The 18,306-nt window shown below is 41.9% G+C and overlaps 1 protein-coding gene across 1 annotated transcript in view; it reads right to left on the bottom strand.

Moving 5' to 3' along the window:
• The window catches only part of BACE2 (beta-secretase 2), a 59,968-nt gene that overhangs the window by 6,881 nt on the left and 34,781 nt on the right, over nucleotides 1-18,306 (bottom strand). The window contains exons 2-8 of the mRNA XM_048494231.1: nucleotides 15,287-15,375; nucleotides 13,872-14,088; nucleotides 11,884-12,012; nucleotides 9,218-9,352; nucleotides 6,945-7,046; nucleotides 4,110-4,259; nucleotides 832-1,000 (exon numbers count right to left, since the gene is read on the bottom strand). Of these exons, the coding sequence (XP_048350188.1) occupies nucleotides 832-1,000; nucleotides 4,110-4,259; nucleotides 6,945-7,046; nucleotides 9,218-9,352; nucleotides 11,884-12,012; nucleotides 13,872-14,088; nucleotides 15,287-15,375 (991 nt within the window). The remainder of the gene's footprint in view (nucleotides 1-831; nucleotides 1,001-4,109; nucleotides 4,260-6,944; nucleotides 7,047-9,217; nucleotides 9,353-11,883; nucleotides 12,013-13,871; nucleotides 14,089-15,286; nucleotides 15,376-18,306) is intronic.

The raw sequence follows: 18,306 nt of genomic DNA, 5'->3' as shown, positions 1-18,306 counted from the left end.
AAAAATTTCTCTCTGTCGACATTTTCTACCCATACATAATTTTATAGATGTCAATCATATCCCCCCTCAGACGTCTCCTCTCCAAACTAAAGAGTCCCAAATGCTGTAGCCACTCCTCATAAGGAAGGTGCTCCAGTCCCTCAATCATCCTTGTTGCCCTTCTCTGCACTTTTTCTATCTCTTCGATATCCTTTTTGAGATGTGGCGACCAGAACTGAACACAATACTCCAAGTGTGGTCGCACCACTGCTTTATATAAGGGCATGACAATTTTTGCAGTTTTATGATTAATTCCTTTCCTAATGATCCCCAGCATAGAGTTTGCCTTTTTCACAGCTGCCATGCATTGAGTTGACATTCCCATGGAACTATCAACTGAGACGCCCAAATCCCTTTCCTGGTCTGTGATTGATAGCACTGACCCCTGTAGCGTGTATGTGAAGTTTGGATTTTTTGCCCCTATGTTTATCACTTTACATTTTGCTACACTGAACTGCAGCTTTACATTTTGCTACATTGATAACTGTGCAACTATGTAAACTGATTTTGAAAGTTTCCCCAATTTCAATTTTTTTTAGAATGGGAGACTAGTGTTCAAGAAAAAGAAACATAAGCCAAAAGATTGCTTGGGAACACGGAACTAAACTTTGCATCCCAGCCCAACTTTATTACTAGATAGTCTTGTCTGGCCTGCTTTGCAAGTATTTCCAAAGGACAGAAGCAGTAAAAAAAATGTGGCAAGTTCTACAGAAGTTGTAAAAGTTGACTGAATAGACTAAGGACAAGGTGGTATATTATGAAATGGATAGCTCTGTGAAACAGGTGTCTTACCAGCACATGGACTTACTGCAAAGCCCACTCTCTTTTGAGCTCTATCAAAGATGACATAGAAACCTTCCATCACTGTTGCACCAAGTACCAGGGTACTGGCAGATGAAGAGATACCAAACCGGTAACAGTTCAGATTCTGGCCAATCTCTAGAACAGGCTGAATATAAAGCTGTTTATAAAAAAAAGAAAATTCACTATTAAAGAGGCTGAAATTGACTATTAAAGGGGCTGCAACATACATTGTTTGGAAGACTGTTAAGAAAGTGTGGCTGAGAATTACCTTGGCCGCTATTGCTGCATGGGAGTGGGCAGGGAGAGGGGTGGGCTCGGCTCTGGCACCAAGCCCAGGAGGCAGGACCATTCTGCTGCCCCTGTGAACACATGATGTAGGTGGAGGGTGTGTGGCCGTGGCCTTATAAGAGCAGGTCAGGCCTTCCCGTGCCTCTCTTCCGCTCGAGCTATGATGGCTTCTCCCACCCACCCTCCCCCATTTTTCAACCTTGTTGTGTTGACCTATTGTTTGTTGGGATTTGTTGTTATTTACATTCATCGGTCACAGCTTGGCGGGTGCGCATGGGGACTGATCTGTTCAGGGGAAGAAGAGTCTGTGTGCTAGGCCTCCCCTTTGGGTGTGGGTTTCCATAAGAGGCCTGGGGATGGTAGTGAGCATGTGTACTGCATGCCCAGGTGGAGGCTGCAGGTAGCTCATGCCCCCTAGCAGCAAGGGGAGTTCATCCAGAGGCCAGTGCCCAGAAGGCTCCCACTATCTTGCTGCTCCAGGTGTTGGTTTGTTCCCCATGCATCGGACTGGGGGAAGGAAATTATTGGGGGACAGCAGACGTGCTGCCCAGTGCCGGATCCATCCCCTATGCTGTGCCTCTGCTTCCTTCAGCCAGCATACCAATAAACAGGCAGTGGCAAAATTTTATTCCATGCAAGGTGGTTGTCTGTGTTGTCTTTCCGTGCTCTCGAGCTCATTCTCCCCTCCTCAGGCAGCAATAGGGGGGATTGCAGTTAAGCACTTTAAGTAGAGTTGTAGTAATTACTCCATTGACTGTAAAGGTTTTGAGTTCTCAATCTACTTTTCCCAAAAAAGTTTATATATTAGATCTTCCAATACCATACTCTATATCTACTTTTCTTTGATTGATGCCTTCCTCCTCCAGATTCCATGTCAAAATGGAATCAGTTGAGGTTTGCCCTCATTGTCATTGGTATTCTGTAATATATAAAATATACTAGCTGTAGTTAAATAATTACAGGCTAGCCAGATCCCGTCAGATCTCAGAAGTTAAGCAGAGTTGACACTGATCAGAATTTAGATGGGAGACTTCCAAGGAAATCCAGGGCTGCTATACCAAGACAGGCACAGGCAAATCACCTCTGAACATCTCTTGCCTTGAAAACCCTACCAGCGGCAGCAAAAAAAAAGCAAGTTTAAGAGGCAGTTGGATTTCTCCTGTTGTAGTGATCCAAATTCTACATATTATTATATCTGACTTACCTCCAAATGTTGCCAAAAGATAGTGAAGTAAAACAAAGTTATGATTCAGACTAAATAATCCCACCAAATTGAGAAGAAACTCCTGCTTTACTTTGTAGTTCACTAAAAGTTTAGGTTTAGCTGAAGGTCATTTCAGAATTATATCTGCTTCATTAAAACTACTTGAAACTATGGACAACGAAATTTAACATTACAGATAATGATATACATGAATTCTGGACTCTTTGCAATCAATTTCACAATCTGCATAATCAGATTTAAAAAGTCATAACAGGGTTATAAAACTGGTCAGTTAAGGCTTTTTAGGGACAAAGAAAACTGTAAACATTCTTTCTTCTTCTTCTTCTTCTTCCAGTACAGGCAAAGCATCAGCTAATCTGCAGTCAGTCTAAAAGCAGACTCTCTTGTAACCTGCTTTTGTCTTACTGAACTCCACCTTTCTACTAAAAAGAATTAGGGACAATTTTTATGTCATTATCTGCCCTTATGTATTCACCTTGCTAGCAAATAGGTCTGGTAGTTCAGGTTCTTGGCCAATGAGACTCATGCAAAGGTCTTCCACATGACTACTTAATGGCAAAGATTTCCAACATAGACATTTTCCTCACCACATGTTCACCACTTGCAAAGAAGTGGAAGTTTGCATGTAAGGGAGGTATGTGAGAACACCAGGCTGGTGCAAACCCTGCATATTATTTATTTATTGTATTTATTTATACTTTCGATTTATTGGCCGCCCTCCTGCAAAGGGCTCAGGGAGCCCTTTACAACACGATAATGGAGCCATTGTTATATACAAACTAGCCTACAGTGTATTGTTGAAGGCTTTCACGGCCGGAATCACTTGGGTGCTGTGTGGTTTCCAGGCTGTATGGCCGTGTTCTAGCAGCATTCTCTCCTGACGTTTCGCCTGCATCTGTGGCTGGCATCTTCAGAGGATCTGATGTTGGAAAAGCAAGTGGAGTATATATCTGTCCAGGGTGTGTGGGGAGTGTCCAGGGTGGGTGGGGAAACCTTGTCTGTGAGTAACAAAGGCGGCAACCAGGTCAATAGTTGAGGGCATCTGAATAGAAGTATGAGTAACAATGAAGACTATAGCCTTCATTGCACAAACACAGGATGACCATAGACAAAAGAAACAAAGGCCAGGATACTTCTATTCAGATGCCCCCACCAGTGACCTTGCTATCTACAGGGTTACTCCCAGGCTATAGTCTTCATTGTTACTCATACTTCTATTCAGATGCCCTCAACTATTGACCTGGTTGCCGCCTTTGTTACTCACAGACAAGGTTTCCCCCCCCACCCTGGACACCCCCCACACTAGAATGCTGCTAGAACACGGCCATACAGCCCGGAAACCACACAGCACCCTAGCCTACAGTGTCTACAAAAATCAGTTTCAAAAGAATATTAACCACAATCTAATTATTCCTACATTTTCCATTAAACAGGCATTCTGTGCTCACATTAAAAGGGCACATGCTATATTCAAAAGCTCCCATTGTTGGCTATGAAACGCAAACATTTCTCCATATAATGAACATATGAAGATTACTGTTCCTGGTATGACTGAAGATCATTGGTCTCTAGGAACATTGGTCTCTAGGAACATTTCAACAGGGCATCCAACCTAGTTTATAACTTAATGGGAAACATCAATAACTCCAAACTAAAATCAGCATATACAACAGCTTTAAAATCTATAATGCGTTTATTGTGCAGTAAAACACAGTGGTCAGTACAACACACACAAAAGAGGAATGGTTCAGACCTGTGGGAGGATAGTTATCCGAAATGATGAGCTGGAATTTTCATTTCTCAGATAGATGGATAACTTTGGAAACATGGTCCAAGGTTCTTCTGTTATATCCCAACAAGCAAGCTGCGCACCAGCCCAAAATCCAGGTGAGAAATCTTGGATCTTTATAGGGGAGAGAGTTTAAAAAAAAAGGCCTTGGTTACTGTGTGTATAAAGGCCATCAAGTGACAGCTGACTTAAGGCAACCCAATTGTCAAGGCTAGAGACTACGGAGGTGGTTTGTTATTGCCTTCCTCTGCACCTTGGTGATCTCTCAGCATAGCTTTTGAGATCTGATGAGATCAGGCTAGCCTGGGCCAGCCAGGTCAGGGCACCTTTGTTATTGGTGTTATTGCAATGCAGCACCGAAGTCTTAATGCAACCACTACTCCTAAAAGCATAGTTTGGGTGAACAAGCAAAGCTCACTTCAGACTTCTGAAAAAGGAAGAATCACTGCCCAACTCAGAGCCCTCATAAGCAAGCAGAGACCCAGATACTGATCACTTCACTATTCTGCTGCTCTTACTGGCATGCAGCCTTTGATGTGTTTAACAATTCTTCTAGATGATGCTACAATTTGGTGGGTTGATGCTCCTAATAAATTGCTAAGCAGTTTGAAAGCCAGATGAACAGGCCCTGTGAGCCACATTCAGCCTCCAAGGTATAATCTGACCATCTCTGATGTAAAATGTATACATGTGATTTTCCCTGGGGTGAATTTGACCACATGCATTTAGAGCACAAAAATATGCCACTGTCTCCAAATATGTTACAAAAGCAGAACATGAGCTAAGTTAAAATATATCCTATACTATGATTAGATTTGGGAGAAATGCAGTATAACATTATTTAATTTAAACAGCCACTGGTGGAAATTTGTAAGTTCCTCTAGTTATACCAGAATATTACCTGCTGAAAGCAAATAGTCATTATTTCTAGGTAAACAATGGCATTGCTAAAAATTGTAATAAATATAAGATGGGTCAGTCAAGGTACTTGGAGGTTCAAAATCTTAGTCTGAAGAGCAGAAAAGGAACATCAGTAAGTGTTTATAGTGCAGAAGTTTCTGGACTGTGTGAAACACCTGGCAACAGCTAAAATCCAGTTCTTAGTATTTCTTCCAGTTTCTTCTATGGCCAAAAGAGAAAGGAAGAGATACAATTTACTTTTCTCCTCTTACTTATTTTTTGGAAACATGACAATACCATAATTAGTTAATATTATGCATTAAAAACATTATATATTATGCATTAAAAACATTATATTTTGGAATGTTTCCAGACACCCATGCCCTGATCATTGTTGTTTCTGGCATAATGTGATTTGTTACTGAATACATTGATTAGGGACAGGTATTACATGAATAATCTTCTTTGGCAGCCCTGAGTTATATTTGGATTTTCACCTCCCTGCTTCCCAACCCTCCCCTCATCCCAGCAACAACACAGTGGCTTGGTTTTTCCAGGAATGCAAGGATTTTTGCCCATGGAGAGTGACTTTCTCACTTCCCCTTCCTGTTGCAGCCCAAAATAGAACCCAAATCTAGTTCCTAGTGGTTCTGGAACAGTTTTCTGGGAAGTATTTCAGGCTGCTGTGGGAAGGAGATGAAAAAATGGTGGGAATCCTTGAGTCCATGGAAGAACTCCAGCAGATTCAAGCCAGTATTAGATCAATGTGATTTTTGCTTTGGGTCTTGGGTAGTGGTAGGATTCTAATTTTATAACAAACAGTTCTCCCCCTCCTGCCCCCCCCCCTGCCGCCGCTGTTGTTGCCTCCCACTTACCTGGCTGCTGCCCCTCCTTTTCCAAGTTGGCGGGGTAAGCGAGGGAAGGCAGTGGCTGCAGCTTGGCCCAAAGGGGCTGCACACCTGGGCTGGAGGCTGCCCAGATGTTGCAGCCACTGCCCTATTCCGAGAAGGCCACTACGTCGCAGCTGGAAGGCCTGGGCAACCTCCAGCAGGGCTCCAGCCTCCAGCCCAGGTACACAGCCCTGCTGGAGGTTTCCCAGGCCTCTTGGCCATGCTGTAGTGGCCTTCTTGGGCTAGGGCAATAACTGGGATGCCTGAGCAACCTGGGCAGCTGGGCAGCCTCTGTGGAAGCCTCTGGGCAGCCTCTGTGGAAAGGAGGGGAGCCCAAGTCAGCAGCCCTAGTCTGGGGGTTGGTGGGGCTTCTCTCCTGCATGGAGGGTGCTTGGCTGGCTGGGGAAGAGGCAAGGACTCTTGTGCTGCACAGGATTCCTTGCCTCAGCCCCCAGCCAGATGGGTGGCTTCTGTGGGGAAGGAGGAAGGCAGTGGTGGGATTACCGGTTCGGTGAACTAGCTGAATACTTAGCTACTGAATCTACCAAACTGGTCCAAACCGGCTGAATCCCACCTCTGGTCTTGGGCCACTCCTCATAGGTACCAATTTATGAAAGCAGTTTATTAAAGCTATCTATCCTCCCTCTCTTCTTTAAAACAAACAAACAAACAAACAAAAGAAAGAAAGAAACTGGTACTCTAAACTTACTATGCATAATACAGGCAGAACAATAAGTGGCATTGCAAAACCACTTAGTTTCAGAAAGGGTGCCAATAAGGCAATAACTTTTGAGGCCAAAATTCTCCATGATTAAAGAAGGACAGCATGCTAATGTTTTTTCAATAAGTTGGAATAAACAGAATTATGTAATTGTAATTAATTTTTTAATTTGCACTTATTTATCTAGAATACAATGCACCCACACAAAAAAGGCAACTATTAAAAACTGTTTCCAAAAGGAATGAGCTCCTCAAAAGACAAATATTGTAAATGATGACAGCAGTTTACCAATGATGTGCGTCCAATTGCATCCACAACAGCATTGAACACTTTCTCAGGTAGTCGGAGGAGAGTGGTGCCACTGTCTACAATTGCCTTTTCTTTATTGTACTAATTTGGAAAGAGAAACAAGAATGTTGAAAGACTGAACTACACACTGGCAAGTCAACCACACAACATGTCAGCTTCCTTATAGGGACCTTGGCATTTCTGAAATTCCTGATGTCCAAGATAGATCATGCTTTTTTCAGCACAGTCCAGACAAATATTTCATGATCAGGTTAGTCCTGGCTCCACTCCAAAGTCGCCCTAGTGGCCCAAGTGGGGGAGGTGGAGGGAGCCCATCCACACTGCAGAGATGGGAAAAGGGGCCTGTCATCTGATCAGGGCCCATGCACCCTGGGGAAGAGGTAGGGGTAGGGAGGGGGGAGGAGGCCCATCATTGCGTCGAGGCCCACCCACACTGGGGAATGGGGAAGGGGGCCTGTCATTTGGTCATGGCCCACCTATCCTGTGGAAAAGGGTAGGGAGGGGGCAATCATTTGGTCGAGGTCCACCCACATTGGGGGGAGGGAAGAGGGTGCCTGGCATCTGGTTGAGGCCCGCCCACCCACCCTGATGAGACATTTAGGGAGGGGGAGTGTTCTGTTCAAGGTCCACCCATCCTGGGGGGAAAGGTAGGGAGGGGGAAGGGGAGGGGCTGGTAAGGGGAGGGGGCCTATCATCTGGTCATGGCCCACACACCCTAGGGCTAATAGGAGGGAGGAGGAGGTCTGGTATCTGGTCACCTGCCCTGGGGGGAGGGGTAGAGAGGGGGAATTGAGGGCTAGGGAGGGGAGAGGGGAAGGACCCCTCATCTGGTCATGACCCACCCACACTGTGGGGAAGGGAGAGGGAAGGGAAAAGGCTCTCAAATTATTTTAACGTCAACGTATTTTAAAAGAATATATACAATGCCTGGTGACATCATATATAGGAAGAGTAACTTCATGCATTATTTAACAAATGTCACTAACTGAGCCCCAACCTGGATGACCTAGTCTAGCCTGATTTTGGAAGCTAAGCAAGGCAGTCCTGATTAGAGTTCTCAGGTGCCTGCTAATGGGGATTCCTTCTGTTGCCTGCCAATACTCAGATGTTCGACTGGCAGAAGCAGGTTGGCCAAAAGGAAGGGAACTGATTCCATCAGGCCAAAAAGCAGGGAGAGCAATTTGCCTCCCCATGTGATGACACCACTTCTGGCACAATGTGGAAGCACTGGCATCACTTGCGTGGTGTTCTCTCACTCTCCCAATAACTCTATAGAGACGATAGAGTTTTGGAGCAGGCGTAAAAGCATCCTCCTGATATGATGCCAGTGCTTCCGCATCGCGCTGAAAGTGATGCCATCACGCATGGATGCAGATTACCTCTCTCTGTCCCTGTGTCCCAATAGCTCCCACTGGATGGCAGAAGGGACCTGGCAATCCTCGCCCTGATTGTTTGAATTAGAAAATGAAAACCTATCTACTTCAGGGTTCCTGAAAGTAGAGAAGCCCTTCTGCATAAGGAATGTGGGAACCTTTATCTAGTCTGTTCTAAATTTATTTTACTAAGTTAACAGTTATTATGGCCAGCTGGAAGAGATTTAAAGGTTTGGGATAAAACAAGGCATGGATTCCTTTCATGGTGCATCCAGGTGTGGTGGTGGTGGTGTGTGTGTGTGTGTGTGTGTGGGATGGGAGGGAAGCCTGAAACCAGAAACCTCCAACAAACCCATAATGATTAACTAAGTAGCTTTGCTTACAATGATCATGATGTCCAATACAAACCCTACCTTTCTTCTTTATAATACTGAAGTATTGTCTATGGAATTTGGCTTTGGGCAACTTCCTCTCATGTTAATAGGCTATTCTGGAGAAATTCAGAATAAATAGTGTTTATCATTACAAAATATGAGGACAATTTGGAAACATGCAAAACCAATGTTGGATTTTATAAAGCAGAACTAATGTAGCACAGAACTAATTCAAGTGTCTCAGGGGACATTCAGATATCAAGAGGGCTGAGAGTTTCAGGAAGGGCAGGCTGTTTTTCCTGTTGAATTAATTGACCCACTCTTCTGCATACTCTGAAGTAAATTCCCTTGTTTGGAATGGGACTTTTTGAACTATGCTTTGGATTGTACCCTAGTGCTATTGATAAACATTTAAAACCCCATTCACATAATTCGTTTCTTGCAATCTGCTGGAATTCTGTAAAAAAAAGAAGAATCTTAAATGATGCTTTCTTATTATAAATACCTCTCTACAGTCCAAGTTAAGGTTCTGGCCTGCAACCTCCAATTTGAGTATTTCAACCTGATAATACCACTCTGCTTTAATAGGTGTATACCAAATTTCTCCCTCATACAGGCTTGGTTCAATTCCACCCAGGATCTGAAAAGAGAAAGACAAGCCACAAGATATCTCCTACTGTAGTAAGCAACATAAATATAATCATAACTAATACCCTCCACATATAACTTTCCAGATGGTTCTGGGAGTACTAGAATGCATTTTAAGTCTCCTCCTTTTCAAAAAAAAAAAGGAAATGTACTTGGTTAGCATATATTAGGCATGTGACATGAATGCTCAGTGCAATTCACCAGTTTAAAAAATCTAGTTTTGCAAACAGACATCTTTTGTATTTCACAAGATTTGTTTGTTTGAGCAAAGAAATATGAAACAGCCCAATTTGTGGAGGGGGAGAGGGGAAGCAGCATGGATTCATACTGACACATTTGCTCACTATGCTGGTGTACACTCATAAGGAGGGCAAACAGGGCAGTGGATGGGCTTCGTGGAACTGTGCAGCACCCAACCCAGAAGAGCGTGCCTGCCCCAGAGGGTGCCTGCCAACATAACTGCAGACACCAGAGCGGCTGGGGGCAGGCTAGGGATGTTTCCAGGAGTGGAGCCAATCTTAGTCAGCATTTGCCAGGCTTTCAGGCTGGGAATGGCCCCAGCAAAGGCCTCTGACTTCCACCACACAAAAGCGTGTCATAAGTCTTGTTTTCCCCAATGGGGGCTGTTCGGGTAGCCTGGGATTCTCTGGGTTTTGCTGCCTTCCTCTGACACCTGGAAGTCCCATGGAGACAGCACAGTGGTATGGCAACAGTACTATCCCTGGTTGTCACAGTCTCTGGATTCGGCTGTAAGCTAACTCAGTATTCCAACCACATCACAGTAATGTTAAATAGTGTTCGTAAGATCAGCAATGCTTTTCAGCCTATCAGTGTCAACCCTATGTTTAAAGTTATGGTTGGCAACTAAAAGAACAGAACCATAACATTTTAGTCTATGTATTTAAAACATTTTAATCTCACTTAATCTCCTTTTTTTATTATTGTTGTTATTGTTATTGTTATTATTAATTCAATTTCTTTACCGCTCTACCTCCGAAGGGCTTTGACAAAACATGACTTTCAGAATTTACCAGTTAAAAGTCAGAAAATTCAAAATGTAAGAGGAAATGCAGTCAGAACAGTCTCCACATCATAAAAAAACCTATTAAATCCGTTTAAAGCTACAGTTAATCAGCAGTACTATATACCCTTTTGAACAAAAAGAACTACGTAGAATTGCTGGATCCTCTTTGTTTTAGAATACCCTACTTAGGTCCTTGTGCCTGCCTAACAGAACTAGATAGGTACTAGGCCCAAGTGGAATATTCTAAAACAAAAATGGTCCAGCACATGGTAGATTAAGTTCTACTTGTTCTTTTTGTTCAAAAGGGTATGGGCTATTTCAGGGGTTTGCAACCTGCGGCTCCAGAGCCACATGCAGCTCTTTCAGCCTTATACTGTAACTCCACGTGGCCTGGAGGTCGGAGGGTAGTGTAGGCGTGTCCCTCCAGAGCAGCGCTGGCAGGAAAGGTGAGTGGAGGGGCCAAACTGGAGGTGGTTCCGTGCGGAGCCATCTCTCCAGCTCGGTAGATCTTCAGGGCCATGGAAAACGGGTCCAAATGGCTCTTTGGGTGGTAAAGGTTGCCGATCCCTAGGCTATTTGATTCAATAAAGCCACAGTGCTATCCTAAGCAGAGTTATACACTTCTAAGTTGACTAAAGTCTTGGAGCAATCTGAGATCTGCTTACATCTAAACTCATTTTATTCAGTAGGGTTTGCTCCCAAAAATGTGTTCTTTGCATTTCAGCCATATGCACTTAAATTACATCCCAATCTGTACACACTTAGGCCCCTTCTGCAAGGGCCAATAAACACAGATTAAGGATGGTAAAAAACCCATTTTGTGGGGGAACTTCACACGGATCCTGCCCTGAAAGCGAGTCTACCCCAAGTTATTTCCCCTGTGAGGAAATGGCAGGTGGACTAATCTGGTGAACTAGGTTTGATTCCCCACTCCTCCACATGAGCAGTGGATTCTAATCTGTGAACCAGGTTTGTTTTCTCACTCCTACACATGAATCCTGCTGAGTGACCCAGGGCTAGTCACTGTTTCAGAACTCTCTCAGTCCCACTTAGCTCACAAGGTGTCTGTTGTTGGGAGAAGAAGAAGAGTTTGGATTTATATTCCCCCTTTCTCTCCTGCAGGAGACTCAAAGGGGCTTACAATCTCCTTGCCCTTCCCCCCTCACAACAAAAACCCTGTGAGGTAGGTGGGGCTGAGAGAGCTCCGAGAAGCTGTGACTAGCCTAAGGTCACCCAGCTGGCATGTGTGGGAGTGTACAGGCTAATCTGAATTCCCCAGATAAGCCTGCACAGCTCAGACGGCAGAGCTGGGAATCAAACCCGGTTCCTCCAGATTAGATACACAAGCTCTTAACCTCCTACGCCACTGCTTGTTTTGAGACTTCTTACAGTAGAAATCCTTTTTCTTCAACTCTTCAGTGTTAGTAATTACAAACCTGATTAAAAGCACTTTAGATAGCCATGAATATTGCCCCCTCCAGGATGACTTAGATACTTACAAGACTACCTTCACTGGCAGCAGATCCAGAAACAGGCAAACCAGCTCCACACATCTGTAAGGAAAAGATGTTGGGAATCTTGGCTTGACGCACAAGGGAATCAAAAAAGGTCTCCACAGAACTTGAGGGCTGCAATAAAAAAAAATTGTAAACTGATTCAGACACTCTCACATAAAACAACAACTTTTCATTTTTTAAGAAGCACAGTAATTATTTTAAAGGCCAAGGACCTGTATACAGTGGAACCTCAGTTATCATTGACATCGGTTTTCGTTTGTTTCGGTTTTCGCCAATTCTTTGGGCGAAAATGTTGTCTCGGTTTTCACCAGTTTTCATCTGCATGTGTGCACCAGTTTCACAATGAAAACTGGTGACCCATGCAGGCTCCATTGCTAGCCAATGGGAGCCTTGGTTTTCGCCGGTTTCGGTTTTCGCCGAGGTAATCCAGACGGATTACCAACAAAAACCGAGGTACCACTGTACAAGCAATCCCATAAATGATATCTGAGGTTAGGCCTCATTATCATTGGACAACACTATGTCTGCCTCAATGAATAATACTAGTCAGCTTACTTCAGCAGAATATCCTAAGGTGTTCAAGGCTACTGATTTGCTAGGATTTTTAGTGGGGCATAGGCTGAAGACATGTTTAAGGAAGTTATTTCGCTTTATTCTACTTTGTATGTTTACAATTTTAATTTGTGGCCAATTACGCACAATGTGCTTAGTGTATGGTGGGGACAAATGTCCCTTGAAGCAAGACTTCTTGTATAGACCCCATTTCCTTAAGCCCCACTTTCACTTTCCATTCTCTCTGAAGCAAGCAAGACCCCTTTTAGCACAACTTTTAATTTGCTTTGTTGACAGAGCGGGGAGATTTGCCAGTGAGCATAGCTTTGCCCCAGAGATCTTTCCTCCACCTAGAGCCAGCCTTCCCTCTCCCTCACACCAATTTGCAAGCCTCTGTCCTTTGGAGGCAGCAGTACCAGCACCAGCAGCAGGAAGTGTTGTGGGGAGGGGAGGGGAGAATATCTGCTTTAGGACTGTTCCCTTCTTCAGCAAACTGCGGTCCAGGGAATTGCTTTGTCTCTTTCCATGGTGGGGTGAGGGGAGGATTACTTTTGGAGCAGTAATATCAACATTAATATAGCCTAAAGGACTAAGCCAACAGTCTTGACTACTAGGTGTAATGAGATCTGTGCCTTTAATAATCACTTGACAGGCAGAGTTAAGAGAACCAGGCCTGGAGAGCTCTCTACAGAAAAACTCTGGGGCAAGGAGGGGGTGCCTCCTCAAGGGTAAACAGAGAAACATGAAGAGTCCCCTCTGTAAGCTCACTGCACAGAGAAAAGTCCCAAGGTAAGTGTTCAATGCATAATGGGACTGTGAGTCACCATGACTTGGAGTATAAATATTGTAATAAAATACAGTCAGTCAATAAATACCATGGCATCAGCTTTCTGGCAGTCTGGTAGTGAAAAGTCTTTTGCAACACCACATTACTCAGAATTATTCAACTGAATATGTTAGTAATTGAACCATGATACTTTTGAAGCCATTCCTACAATTTTGACTGTAATACCACACAAAAGTATGATTCAAAGCTACAACTATGACCACACACCCCTAAATTATTATTTATTTATTTATTTATTTATTTATTTATTTATTTATTTATTTATTAAACTTTTATACCGCCCCATCCTCTAGGGGCTCTGGGCGGTGATTATATAGTATGTACAACTGTTGTTCAATAAGAGATAAGGTTCAATAAGAGACAAGAGCTAGTTTTATTTGTGTGACTAAAGGTCAATTCACAATAAATTTGAAAACGGATACATTTCCTGGAATAGTTCAGTAAACAAACTCTTCCTCTCTCTTTCTCTCATTAGATGAAATGGTGGAAGGAGAAGCAGTAAAGAAGTCTTGAAAGAAAGTGCTTAATTATCAGTTCATAATGAAGGTTTGATAGGCAAAAGTCAATTTACCTTGGCTAGGACACTATAGGCCAGTCCAAGGATCCCTTGCCATTTAACTCCTTTTAAAAAGAAATTCTCAGACTGAAAGATGGTAGCAATATTGATTGTATAAGTTCCATTTATCCCTTTAGGGATAGTGATAACATCTGTGCCAAGAGTTCCAGTCCAGCTTCCTTGGGTATATTTAACAGTGACTTCAATGCCCAGTGACTGATATGTGCTTGACCTAGGAAAGGGGAGAAAGAGGGGATAAAACTCATGAACAGGATTTGTGTATTATCAACATGTATATCCCAAATTATGTTCAACAAGGCCACTTTTAAAAAACTTTTTAAGAACATAAGCCACCTCAAGCAGGTTTTAGCCATCTTAAATTCATTATCTGAAGTGGTGGCATAGAAAATGTAAATAAATAAACAGTGCAAATTCAGCAAATCTGGCCTTTTCCACACAAGTTACTTACATCATTCCAGGATGATAATAAAATGTTTTCCCTGTGGATTTCTGCACATTCCCCACCCCGACTCCCATTTCATTCTGGAAACGTTTCCAAGCAGCTTTTTCTCCATTTCTGAAAACACTTTTACCATCTTGTTTTTCACTGAAATGTTTTTAAACTAGTGCCATCATATCAAAACTTTCCCAGTATCTGAAGTATGTACCCCCCCACTCCCTCTATCTGTGTATGTGTGAGAGAATATAAAAATATGCACAAACACCATGTGAAGAAGTTGTGGGAAAGCCCCTCAGAATATGACACCTGACATCCCATTTGCAATATATTTTTTTCTTTAATGGTACTTAGTACAAAACATAGTACAGTTTCAGTTTCACCTTGCCACAATGACATTGGACTCTAAGTTATTTTCATATTCCTTTAGGAAAAAGTAGACCTGCCTCTGGATATTATTTAACGTCATTTCAATCAGGTTTCAAAATTCCTTCTTACCAAGTTTTCCTAATGACATGTGACAGAATGCACTTGATTGGCTCAATGTGATAGTGCTCCAACACTGCAAATATCAGCACTGGACTTAGCCAGGAATGTTATGGTATTTACTCCACCCAGTTTCTAAAGCGTGTTTGTTACATTACATGCATCTCCATTAACATTTGGGTGCGGGGACCACATATGTTGACAAAGGACAGTTTCTTCTAATGCAAATAATGGTTGTCCAGAAGGGAAGGCCATGTTTGCATGGGAAGAAGCAATACCATGTGGTCCATTTATCTGGCACTGACATAGTCATATCACCTCTGTAGTGTGAGAGTCATACATAAAAACTAGTTCTAAAACCAGAGACATTCTACACTCAAATGCTCCCTTGCTTGTAAAGAGGAGCCTTCTTAATCTAACTCTGCACTAACTTTTCTGGCAAATTTCAATGTTCTTTCCTGAGGGTGGGGAAAGTTAACATACTTACTTTTTTGTATCAAAGTATGAAGTCATGTCTACACTTGGTGCACCTGCTACTGCAAAATTGCTGCTTCCAGTGTCAACTAGAATATTTAGCTGTCAAAAAGAAAATAAAATTATTCATTGTATTAATTCAATAGATCTTAGAAGAAACAAAGGGCCTCACATCAGAAGAAAATGCCACTATTAGTAGAAAAATGTTGTAGGATCCATACTTTAAGCTTGTTAGGCATTGCATACAATCAAAAACAGTCAATTATTTTAAACAATATTATTTTAATGCTAGTTTGCTAGTGGAGGTGTTTAAAGTGAGGACCTTTACTGCAGTCCTATAAGCAAACATCCAAAACAAAGAATTTGTTTCTTTTTTTCTCCATTTGAAGCCCATTTATAAAAGCTAGAAACTGGTCCTGGCCTATGAAGACTTGCCTGAAGTAGTAACAGCATGAGAAATGTTCATGATGGAGAAGTAGTACATATTGAAAGTAATAGTGGAAAGTAAGGACCAAAGTTTAAGGAGTCAATATAACTGGGGGTCACAGATTTCATTATGAAGTTCTAAAGCGATCCTAAACAATGTCACTGGCATACTGCCATCAAGAACTTTGCTTCAATGCAAGAGAGCAGTTATTAACTTAATTTATACACCACCTTTCTCCCTAATGAGGGCCCAAAGTGGTTTACATTCTTCTCATGTCATCCTTTTCTTCTCTATTTTCCCCACAACACCCCTATGAAGTAGGTTAGTCCAACTGCATCAGATGATTCTGACAGAAGTTGGGAAAAGAGGCAAGCAGCAGACTAACTGGGATTACAAAGAAAATGCACTCTGTTATATACATCTGGTACACAAGTTTAAACAAACCTCACTTCATTGTGTCATGAATTCAATCTATAATCCTACTAAAATGTAATTTACTAGCAAGAAAAAATATTCCTAATGAAAAGCAGATTCAGAAACTGTACTCATTTATTAGGCATCTCCCTGCCCATTTAAAGAGGAGTGGTTCTTTAAAAAAACCCTGAAAAGACGATACATGAACAAATAAATGCTATCATAATTCTTACATCTCAGTAGCACAAAATGAATGATTAAAAAAATAAAAATCTGATTTTGAGCAATCAACCATTTATTTCTAAAGTGTGGTTCTGCTGTTTGGTATCAGAATATCACAGCAGTGTACAACATCTCCTAGATGCAACACTACTTCAACTAAAATTATCAGAATTATATGCTGAGGTGTAGCCTTGCAGAATTCAAATGTCTTTTTTTCAAGGAGAGTAAGGCTCATTCCGCACATGCAGAATAATGCACTTTCAAACTGCTTTCAGTGCTCTTTGAAGCTGTGCGGAATAGCAAAATCCACTTGCAAACAGTCGTGAAAGTGGTTTGAAAACGCATTATTTTGCGTGTGCGGAAGGAACCTATGACAACTTATCTTAATGAGTGCTGCAGTGCCATGCATACTTCTCCAAAGGAATAATGTTCTCCACAAGAAACAAAAACACCACACAGTAAAATATCAAAGCTGCAGCCCACTCAAGTAGCACCAGAATTCACATGAAAAAAATTGCTGTTCAAATTGACATTCTGTATCTCTATGAATCTAGAGTAACCAGACAAGGCAGCTGAGTCAAACACTGCTCTATTGTAATCTGCACAATGGCACTAGTTAAATAGATTGAGAGAACTAGAAATGAGCCACTGCGCGTTTTTAAGTTTCAGAGTGTTCACAGTTCCACCCATAAAAGAAACCATCAAGAGTGATAATTCTTTTTTCCTCTTTAAATTATCTACAAGACAGTCAATGCATGAGCATGTGAAATTGATTTGCAGAGAGGTTAAAAAAGGATGAGATTATACTAACTTTCTAGCCCAGTCTTCATAATTAGAATAAAATGACAAATGTTTCTTGGGGAGGGCTGCTGAAAGCCCACTCACAAGCTCTGAGAAAGCCAAGACTTGCTACAATGCTGCACAAAAACAGAGACCAATACATTTGCTTGAAATAATGAAAAGTTTGGAAAAGTATTGCTGTGCTTGAAAAGAAAAAAATCCTGTTTTTTTCCAGATAAGGGAAAATTGAAGCTTTTCCTTGTATACAGCTTTAGGCACTGATGAATCAAGCTGTAGCAGAAAAAAAAAGTGGATACACTTTTAATACAAAAGTCCAAAGCATAACATTCATATTCAGACATGGGCGACAAGTCACTCACAAGGCAAAAATAATGGTCACAATATTAATAAAGCACATAATGAAATGTTGAAGATGACACTAACTGTAGAAATAAATCTTAAGGATTATAATTGTCAGTTACAAGTTTCCAGTTTCCTACTACATTAATGTTAATTATTACAAGCTTTGCCAGTGGGTGCTGAACTCTTTTACATACCAGTCACACTACTTAAACAAGAGTTAAAACAAGTTTCCCTCCCTCCAAAGATACCATTCATCTGTAATAGTGCTCTTCTAATTGTGTATTATCAACAAGCATTGGCCTGTATACATGAAAACATCAGTAGAGTTCATGTTTAGATGAATATTCTATTGCTCAAGCAATGCCCTGATGGTGGTAGATGCCATCAAGTCATAGTCAATTTATGGTAACTCAAGGCAAGAGATGTTCAGAGGAGGTTTGCCATTGTATGCTTCTGAATAATGACCATGGACTTCCTTGGTGGTCTCCAATCCAACCCTACTTAGCTACTGAGATGTGATGAAATTGGCCTAACCTAGGCCATTGAAGCTATGCACTAGGTAAGCAGAAATGTCATCTGATACAGTGAGGTTGTTCTTTTGCAACAGTTTGCCACCATTTAACAAAAAAAAACATTAACAGGGAATGGAGAAAAGGTAGAACTACTCAACATCTTCTTTGCCCCAGTCTTTTCCAGGGGAAAATGAAACAGAAGATACAGAAGGAGAATTTCAGCACATAATAAATAAATATTTACTGCAGGATCACCTGTCTACTTTAAACTAATTCAAATCTCCATGACCTGATGGACTACATCCCAGGGTATTA

Source organism: Sphaerodactylus townsendi, linkage group LG04, assembly GCF_021028975.2.
Source record: "Sphaerodactylus townsendi isolate TG3544 linkage group LG04, MPM_Stown_v2.3, whole genome shotgun sequence".
Lineage (NCBI taxonomy): Eukaryota > Metazoa > Chordata > Lepidosauria > Squamata > Sphaerodactylidae > Sphaerodactylus > Sphaerodactylus townsendi.
The sequence above is the reverse complement of the archived record's forward strand: the minus strand, read 5'-3'. Positions and strand labels throughout refer to the sequence as shown.